General features: G+C 45.3%; 1 protein-coding gene across 1 annotated transcript; it reads left to right on the top strand.

Annotated features, from left to right (window-relative positions):
* Window positions 1-4,828: 4,828 nt before the first annotated feature.
* LOC122112042 (testicular haploid expressed gene protein-like) lies at window positions 4,829-5,902 on the top strand. Its single transcript, XM_042684860.1, has one exon. The coding sequence runs from the start codon at window positions 4,829-4,831 to the stop codon at window positions 5,900-5,902; it is 1,074 nt and encodes a 357-aa protein (XP_042540794.1).
* Window positions 5,903-10,364: the final 4,462 nt, after the last annotated feature.

Below are 10,364 nucleotides of genomic sequence, written 5' to 3'. Positions count from 1 at the left end.
AGGACACACAGCACACTCTCAAAACTGTCCTTCTGAATTTAACTGCAGACCTCAATGCCAATAAGGCTAAGCAGCAGCCTTTGGAGTCTCTCCTCCTAGGTAATGTTCTCTTTCCTCCCAAGTCTTCCCTCACAAGATCATTCTCTGGGGATCTGAGAAGAATATAATACCTATGATGTCTCTTTATTTCCCTCTCTCCTCACCAGCTCCCTCTTTAAAGCCCCCCAAAGCACAGCCTTCAGCCTCCTGGAGGTTTCTACTGTTGCACACTGTTGCACACTGTTCCTTACCATCTACCAGGCCCTTCCTTATCCAGTGTATGCAGTGCCTTGAACTATCTCCTTCACACTCACGGCTCCTTTTCCTCCTTCCCTAACTTCCTGGAAACACCCCGTAAATGGACAAAGGCCTAACACTTGAACTTTCTCTCTTGTTCATTTACAGTAGCTCTTCACAAGTAAACACTAACTATTCCCCTGATATACAATAATTCTTCATTGGGAAAGCAGAAGCAATGAGACACAAACTCTCACTACTTTCATAAATCACTGGATGGGCACTTGTAATGTGCTCATCATATTTTTATGTCTGCTGTGCCTCTTGAGAAAATGATAGGATCCCCCATGAAGACCAGGCCCTTCTTCTGAATCTTATGCCTTCCAATGTTCTCAGACTAGGGTTTTTGCAGTTGTATTTCCTCCAGTGAAAATTAGTTGTTCATCTCTTCTAGTGCTGTTTCTCACACGTTGAATGAATTGAAGTTTTGATGCAAATGAACAACACTAAAGCAAAATGAGAGGGTAGTTTATTATGAGACAAGAGTGCCTCGTTATCTGTATCCTAGAGAAAGGCTCTAAATAAAAAGAAGTTTTAATGACATTTATAAGAAGAGAGCACAGGTAAATCATCAATCAGTTCACTCAGTGACTGCAATGGTTGATTATCAAACTCACCAAGGACATGAAGGATCTCTATGACTCATTTCCTTTTAAATATATATATATATATATATATATATATATATATGTATACATATATAGTAAAAATGTTGTACTGAGGGGTTACAGTTACATGAGTAGGGAAATGAGTACATTTCATAGCGAGCATTGTTACCTCCTCCTTTGCTTTCCTCCTACCATCACTTCCCTCCCCACCTCCCCAACTCCTCCCTCCCTCCCACCCCAATATTGTAAAGTTTGTTTTCTACATAGTGTCCTGTACATCTCTTTGTCACAGTGAGTCAGCCTGCATCCTCATTTAAATGTTCCGCAATATCCCTTTCCCAATTACAAAAATGTATATACAAGATGCAGAACACTGGCATCAAATCCAGTGAAAACAGGGGTTATACCATGGGGGAAGAACATACAAAAAAGAAAACAAAAGAATCACATAGTGCATTGTAAGTACATTAAAAACACTAGCAAGAAAGAAAAAACCACTTGTGTCCCTGTCTTGGGGTACATTTTGCTTACCATTATCTCCTGTGGTCATATGTACATAGCCTTTGACCTTCTCTGCTTGTCCTAGACCTGTATTAGTCATTGCAAACAAGGGAAACCATAGGACCTATGTTTCTTTGGGCCTGACTTACTTCACTTAATATAATTTTTTCCAAGTCTTTCCATTTCCAAACAAATGAGGCAATGTCTATGACTCATTTCTCATGAAAAAATCTTCACAACTATTTTTATGAAGAATTACTGAGAGATTAAAAACATTAACTCACAACTGATCCAGGATTTAATATTTCCTGCTCATTTCTCTCCATATTGTGCCCTTGAAATATCTTCTGTCCTATCTCTGTGGACAACAGAACTGCTATGACAAATTGTATTTATTTCAAAGTTAAAACCACGGCATGCCTTTTCTACTGTTGCCTGATGGTACCCAATATGATTACAAAAAGAAATTATTTTATTTATTATTATACAAAACCACTCATTAAACATCAATTAAGTATTACAATCTTCTTCCAGAAATGGCAAAATCCCACAGGTAAATGGTGTACATTTTAGCTAGCAGTGGGTGCTACCAAGGAAAAGGAGCCCAAGTTTCTCACCTTCACCACTGCACATTTATTTATTGGTGCTGGGGTTTGAGCTGAGGCCCTTGTGCTTGCCTAACCAGCACTCTACCATTTGATCTATGACCCTACCTCATTCTGTATTTTTATTATCTACACAGAAAATCTCTGATCTCACTGGGTCTAGAATGGAAGAGATGCTTTGCTTAGCAGAGTCATTATAAAAGAATACCAAAGTCAGTTAATACCCCTATGGGTATTTATGGGTATGTAGGGGGAAACAAAGAAAACACTGATACAGGGTCTTCTAGTCAAGAATGTCAACATGTGGGCCAGAAAGACCCAGACACAAAACAACAGTGCCAGTGCAAAGAAAGGGCCAATGGGGAGAGAAGTGTGAAGAGAAGCAGGAGACACAGCAGCAGGAGAAAGACAAAGGCAGTCTCCCCTTACCAGTGGAGAGCCCATCTGGTCAGTAAGGACAATGGCCTCTTGGTCACTAGGTTCACATCAGAGATCCCGAGGTTACTGATGATCTCACCAACATCTACGTAACAAAAGATTTCACTCACAAAAGAACATGACTAGCCAAGATAAATTTATCCAACATGTTTTAACTGAGGGTGCACTCTGTGCAGAGGCCCCATCAATGAGGTATCCAATGTAGTAGCCCCATCCTGAGGACCTAGCTCAGCCTGAGAAAGCAAAATGCTCTCCAATATACACAACAGAGGGGAATAGTTGGGGTCACACTGATACTAGATATCTGGGAACACAGTGGGGACAGAAGACTCAACCCTTCTCCTTCCCTAGATGATCAAGAATTCCAGCAAAGGAACTGCCACGTCTGTTCCTTCACAGTAGGCTATTTCCAGCTGAAAAGCACCATACCTACTCACAATGAAGGGGAATATATGGCTACTGCACAACTCTGACCACTCTAGGAATAGCTGAATCTCTTTCCTTCTTTCTTTCTTTCTTTCTTTCTTTCTTTCTTTCTTTCTTTCTTTCTTTCTTCTCTCTCTCTTTCTTCCTTTCTTCTGCCTTCCTTCCTTTTCTTTCTTTTTCCCTCTTTCTCTTTCTATTTCCCTCTTTCTTTCTTTCCCTCTTTCTCTTTCCCTCTTTTTCTTTCTTTCTTTCTTTTTTTCTCTCTCGCTCTCTTTCTTTCTTTCTTTCTTTCTTTTCCTCTCTCTCTCTCTTTCTTTCTTTCTTTCCTTCTGTCTTTCTTCCTTTCTTTTTGCCAATCTTGGGGCTTGAACTCAGGGCCTGGGACAATGACCCTGAGCTTCTGCTCAAGGCTAGCATTCTACCACTTGAGCTACAGTGTCACTTCCAGCTTTTTCTGTTTATGTGATACTGAGGAAAAGGGCTTCTTGCGTGCTAGGCAAACACTCTACCACTAAGCCACATTCCCTAGCTGAGATACTTACTATATCCACTCATGTGCAATATATTCTGAAGATTAACAGTCCTCAGAGGACTCCCAGTCTATATGGGTTAGGAGGCCAAACTGAAAAGGATAACATGAAATAATGATGTCAAGAGCCACAGAGGTCTAGAGTAGAGTGACCACATCCCAGGTGGTCAGGAATTGATTCTTCCTGGGCCTGATTTGACTTATATGTTGAATATCTCTAATCTAACATACTTAAAGCCAGTATTACTCTGCGTTTCAGATGGCTTCAATATTTTAGAATATCTGTATGTGTATGCATATGCAACATACATACATACAGACAGACATGCATCAGTATATGTGTGTGTATCATGAAATGACATGGGAATAGGACCCAAGTATAAACACAAAAAGCATTTTGTGAGCTTTTTCATAAGTGGTATCATAATGGTGCTTAAAAAGTTTCAAGTGTTGGAACATTTTGTATCATATAGTTTTAGAGATACTCAGTTTGTATTATTACCCTAGGTCCAGTTGAAGAAAGTAAGGATGAGATGTTCAGCCACCCACTGAAGGTCACAATACTAGTTCTTCAGTGACTAATTTTCACCTAGGTCAGTTAAAGTATAAAGGTACTTACACTATTAATTAGGTTAGTCTCTCACCTGTGTTAATTGGCATATAGCATTTTACATTTACCTGTGATTCTCCTTACCTTTAAATTCTCACATCTACTGCATATTATACATAGTCTGAGAGCACAGGACTATCCCTTGGAGAAAGTAAACATTCCCTGCAATGCATGACTGTTTCTCCAGTCCAGAACTGAAGCCCAGATGCTTGAGGTTATTTCCCACCTACATGCTCCATTAAAAGAAAAATGGACTACTGCCAGGTACTAGTGGCTCTTCCCTGTAATCCTAGCTACTCAGGAGGCTGAGATCTGAGGACTGTGGTTCAAAGCAAGCCTGCAAAGGAAATTCCATGAGACTCTATCTCCAATAAACCCCTCAGAAAAAGCTAGAAGTGGTGCTGTGGCTCAAGTGTTAGAGCACTAGCCTTAAGCAGAAGAAGTTCAGGGGTGGTGCCCAGGTCCTGAGTTTAAGCCCTAGGACTGGCAGCAAAAGAAAATGAAGGAAGGAAGGAAGGAAGGAAGGAAGGAAGGGAGGGAGGGAGGGAGGGAGGGAGGGAGGGAGGGAGGGAGGGAGGGAGGTGAAAGAAAAGAAAAGAAGGAAGAAAAGGGAGGAAGAAGGAAGAAGTTAATTATGTATTGCCCTGACATCACCTGATTGCAGCATTCCACTTAGGACTTGGAATGAGGATGATGGAATCTAAGGATGAAACAATTCTCCTGGTGCCATGGTGACCACAGATATGTTTGAGGTGTTGAAGGAGTAGGGTTGCATATGGGGGAGTACCGGCAAGGTGTGCCTATTAACACCTCTGAGCCAGAAAAAACGTTGGATGATGTTCTACTGGGTACTCAACGCATTTTGTTCGAGAGCCAGTGGCTACAGGAGCCTGATATCCAGAGCCCTGACATAGTGGTAGATCTCCAAGATAGAGTAGCAGCTATTGCCACTGAAAAGATGGTTCCTGAGGAGCTGCTACCAGAGGTCCGGGACCTAATGAAGGCTCTGGAGCAGGATGTGAGGGATAATATTCCTGAAATAAGTCAGCTGACCATCACGGAAAAGTCCACCACTGTCTCCAGGAACAGGAGAAGGCTCTGTGAGTTGGCAAGGCGCAAGACCAGATGGCAAAGAGACAGACCAGAGTGCTGTTGTAAGGGCTATGCCTGGGTTTCACCACGAAAGATGACCTTACAGTTCTGCCTGTACTGGCCTTCCATATACTGGAATGAACGCTTTCATGAGGACACCACTCTGACCATCACGGTACCAGCTGTGTCCCGAAGAGTGGAGGAGCTGTCACAGCCAAAGAAGATAACTTTAGAGTGTTACCGAAACAAGATCTTGCCTAGACCCCTGCCCAGCATAGCATACCATCCCACCAACCGGCTGAAGGAATTGGCTATCCCGAAAGTCCGTAATAACATTTGGACTATTGATATGTCTGAATTATCTAAGGTGTCCCGGGCAGCTCAGATGGCGGTCCCTAGTGCACGGATCTTGCATTTAGCAAAGCCTAAGGGCCCACCAACGGTATCAGAAGAGTGGGATCCCATGCCAAAGCCCAAGGCACATATGTCCGATTACAATCGTCTTCTACAACTGGCAATGCCTAAGGCTCAGTCAGAAAAATGCATCCCTGACCGAAGTCCACGCTGGGAGGTATTAGATGTCACCAAGAGGGCGGTGGCCAGTGAGCGGATCATCACCCTGGCTCAGCCTAAGATTCGTAAGGACATCAATGAGGGTTATAACCCCTACCAAATATCCCCTGCCTCTCTGGTGGCTAGAGCCTCCCCTCGTATCTATGAACTTGCTATTCCTAAAAGCATTACCAAGAAAGTGTAACAACTGTGTTTCAGCCTGCTCCAATAAACACCAATTGCATTCTCCCTGTGTATGTGATTACTGTGAGCTTTGTGGCCTGCTCTGCAGGGGAGGAGAAGGAGTAGAGGCCAAAAGATGAAACTAGAATAATAGTAATATTTATTTTCACTTCTTTCCTGAAAAAAAATGGACCACTTGGGGTTGGTGTTAACCCAACTATTTCACACAGATGAAGGTATGATTTTCAGTCTATCCTATGGACACCTGAAAAGAGTCAAATCAGTCTTGCCTACAAAAATTGTGCACAAATTATTTTTTTGACAGTCGTGGGACCTGAACTCTGGGCCTGGGTGCTGTCCCTCAGCTCTTCAGCTGAAGGCTAGCACTCTACCACTTGAGCCACAGCGCCACTTCTGGCTTTTTCAGCTTATGTGGTGCTGAGGAATCAAACCCAGGGTCTCATGCATGCAAGGCAAGCACTCTACCACTGAGCCACCTTCCCAGCCCCCAAAATGATTTAGAAACACTGAACTTCTTAACAAGTAGCTGTTGAAATTCTGTTCTTTAAAATGTGGCAATCTGGAGCTGGGATTGTGGCTTTAGTGATTTTAGAGTGATCTTAGGGTGCGCATGCCCGGCCCAGCTCCAAAGCCCGGGAGAGACAGCTCCCACTCCCCCAAGAGCCTCTTTTGATGTCTTGTTTTTACAAGGCTGCTTTGTGTCACGGAACACACCAAGACAGAGGGACAGACACACACCAACCCTACTCTGTGTTTAGCTTGTGTTTACAATACATTCTTCTTCATACAACTGCCTCCTGCTGTCCAAGTTTTCTTGCGGGAGCAGTTGGAAAAAAATGGTTAAGTCTGACACAATGGTATAGCAGCAATGGAGTCATCCATTTCCCTAACAACCCCTTCTCCCCATGTTAACTTGTCCACCCTTGAAATGTCTCCTCCTTTTGCAACTTAAAGGTAAAGGCAGCTCCAGGGAGATCATGGTCAACACATCTGGGGCACTTGGCAACTGCCTGAGTGCGGGCAAGTTTTTTTTCTTTTCTGGGAAGGGTTTCTTCCCTCCAGGAAGGAAGTAAAGCAGAGTAGGCAGCAATCTTACCAAGCATACTCTAAGTTAGAATTAACCAGCCAGTCTTGGAGTAGGCACCATTAGTGACCCTTACCAGTCAGTGACATCACCTCCACTGCCCAAATGTGTTCTCAAGGCTGCCTCCTGACTCATCCTGGAGAGTTCACAGCTGGCCTTGGTGTCCAGGAAAGTGGCAGAAATGCCAGCTTTCCAGCACACCCGGACCTGCCCTGCTGCCATTGCACAGAAATGAGGCTGCAGCCTGCCTTTTGGCTATCACAGCTTCTGGTGCAGTAGACCCAAGGCTGGCTTCAGTAAAGAATCCTCTCCTTGTCATTCAGGCTAGACCTGCAAACCCTGCCTTTCCCAGTGCCCCAGTGTGACTTTTCCTTGTAGTCATTCCCTTCCTCTCTCATCTAGCACCCCACAACAGGAATAAAAACCACTGAAGTGTTTTCAAAGGTGACATTTCCTGAATGGAAACATCAGGAGAGTGGAGGGGTTCAGGGTGTGATTTAGGAATAGATACGTTTTGAGTAAGCTCTGTGATAACATCCAAATATTTATAACATTTTAATCAAATAACTGCAAGTTGCAGGCTGCAGTGTCTGATACTCAAGAGGAGGCATCAGTGGTCATCCTGTTTGCCAGAGTCCAGACCCTGCAGATTTCTGCAGGATCAGAAACTTGGTGTTAGGATTATCCATCAATTTTCACTGAATTCTCCATACACATTCTCTAGACTGACAAACACCTATGGTCAATACTTATTTGTGTATTGACCTGTGTCAGAGTTATTTCTTTGTTTTGCCCCCAAAGGACAAGTGAATGGCCTTGCTTGGTTGACTCTCTTGGTACCAGCAACACCAGTATCAGAAAAGGAGATTGCCATGCTTGTTTGTCTGTTATTTGCCTGAGGCCCGTGGCGCGGCGCGGCGCGGCGCGGCGCCTATGAAGCTTGCAGCACAGCGCCTGTGAAGCGGCGGCGGCGGCGAGGCCTGGGCGCGGGGCAAGGCCCGGCGGTGACTCGCGGCCCTCATGGCGCCCTTGCCCCCGCGCGCCTCGCCCGCACGGCCAGCCCAAGGCTGCGGAGCCGCCAGCGAGCCCAGCGCGGCCTATATCGTCTGCGCGGCAAGCGAGTACAATGGCGCGGCCGCGGCCCCAAGAGTACAAAGCGGGCGACCTGGTCTTCGCCAAAATGAAGGGCTACCTGCACTAGCCAGCGCGGGTGAGTACGGCGGCGCCTCCCCACCCACGTCCCCGCAGCCCTCCTGGAGCCTGCGGCGCTTGCACCCGGCTGCGGAGAAGCCTGATTAGTGGAGCACAGCCCACGCTGTCATTGTTCCTGAGGCCTCCATGGCCCCGCGCCCGCCACCTCCATGTTGGCTCTGGGCCAATGCGGGGCTGGCGAGAGTCAGTGCGGGGGACCCGGTGCACTTAAGGAGGTGAGGGGGCGGGGCGGGCACAGCGAAGGGATAACGTGATGATCTGGCTGGGGCAGTGTCCGCGAAGACCCAGACAGGGAAGCTCATCATGGGAGGGAGTGACATCACGCGTGGCCAGGCCGAGACCGAGACCGCGTGGGCAGGGTGCGGGACAGTCGTGTGCAGCACGGTGTCTCCCACGCGTGTGTGCGTAGACAGAAGTCTGTACTGTGTGTGTGTGTGTGTGTGTATGTGTGTGCAGTGTTGGTCACGCCTGTGAGACTGGGGACACACCAGCCCGGGGAACCCCCCCCCCCCGCCCCCTGAGTCTGGCTCGGGCTTTGGGGCACCGCTTCCAGCCTTCCATTTTTGCACCGACCATGTCATCACCTCCAGGATTCTGCCCGCCGTGAGCAGCCCCACACTTCAAGAAGACACAGCCCCCGCGTGATACCTACAGGCCCTGAACCCCTGTGAGAACTGCAGGCCCTGAACCCCTGTGAGAACTGCAGGCCCTGAACCCCAACGTGGGAACTGAAGAGCCTGAACAAGGCCAAGATGTCCACATAGAAACACTGGGGTTGTAGGCTATTGTTCTTGTGGGTTTTAAAGTAGGCTTGAAAATAGTATACATCATATATACACAATAGAATTCTATGCCTCCATCAGAAAGAATGACATTGCCCCATTTGTTAGGAAATGGAAAAACTTGGAAAAACTTATATTAAGTGAAGTAAGCCAGGCCCAAAGAAACACAGGTCCCATGGTTTCCCTTATTTGCAATATCTAGTATATGTATGAGTCAAGCGGAAAAGGTCAGATAATGTGATGTCAGGAAAATGAACCCTTAGATATGTATTTTAAGGTTTTTTTCTTTCATGCATGTGCATTTATAAGATTATCTCTTTGTTGCTTTGTGTGTCCCTCCCCCACAGTATAACCCCTGCTTTCACTATATTTGATGTCAGTATAACTTGTGGAGGAGATGGGGAAAAACCAGTTGTTTAAGGATACAGGTGGACCTGTTGCAACAATGAGAAGTACAAATTGTCATGTCCAAAACGAGCTTTACAACGTGGGGGGGGAGGGGGGAGAGGAGGGGGAAGGGGGGAAGGAGAAGGATTGGGATTGGGGGGGAGGGGGGAGGCTGGGAAGGGAGGTGAAGGGTAAACAAAGGAGGAGGCTGCCATGCTTGGTAAGAAATGTACGCATTATCCTGCCCATGTAATTGTAACTCCTCTGTACAGTATGTTCACAAATAAAATTAAATTTAAAAAAAAAAAAGAAAAGAAAATAGTATACATCGCTGAAAGGGGCAAGATTGGTTCTAAGAGTCCTCAGGGAATCTCAAGTATACTTGCCAAGTAAGGAAACTAAACAGGTCTAGAGGCTTTGTGCATATACATAAATTAGACCTGTTGGTCATACCGTCAGCACAAGAGCTTCCCTTTATCTTACTGTGAAAAATATCCCAAAAGAACATAAGCTTACAATTTCAGTACCACGTTGCTTTAGCAGATTGTCTAGCTGAAGTCATTTGTGAAGCAGAAAATCACCGCAGATGTGATTCTAGTAAATCTCCATTGCACATAAAATTCCCACAAGCCAGCGGCTCACATTTCTAATCCTAGCTCCTCAGGAGGCCAAAATTTGAGGATTGTGGTTAGAGGTTTCTGGGCAGGAAAGTCTGTAAGATTCTTATCTCCAGTTAGCCAGCACAAAGCTAGAAAGGGAGCTGTGACTCAAGTGGTAGAGTACCAGACTTGAACAGATTTTCAAAGCAAGCTCTAGTACACACACGGTGATACTATAAGTTGTTCCTGGAAGTTACTATTCCAAGACAAAATGGAAAATAAAATGAGAAAGAAAAATGCATCACATTTTTTTTCTTCTTTTTTTTTATTTTTATTTTTGTGAACATACTGTACAGAGGGGTTACAATTACATGGGCAGGTTAATGCGTACATTTCTTA

Source organism: Dipodomys spectabilis, unplaced genomic scaffold (assembly GCF_019054845.1).
Source record: "Dipodomys spectabilis isolate Male_0828 unplaced genomic scaffold, ASM1905484v1 ptg000091l, whole genome shotgun sequence".
Classification (NCBI taxonomy): domain Eukaryota; kingdom Metazoa; phylum Chordata; class Mammalia; order Rodentia; family Heteromyidae; genus Dipodomys; species Dipodomys spectabilis.
The sequence above is the reverse complement of the archived record's forward strand: the minus strand, read 5'-3'. Positions and strand labels throughout refer to the sequence as shown.

Bases quoted from the DNA above. Each gene is read 5' to 3' on its own strand.
- LOC122112042 (XM_042684860.1), top strand. From the start codon at position 4,829: ATGGGGGAGTACCGGCAAGGTGTGCCTATTAACACCTCTGAGCCAGAA.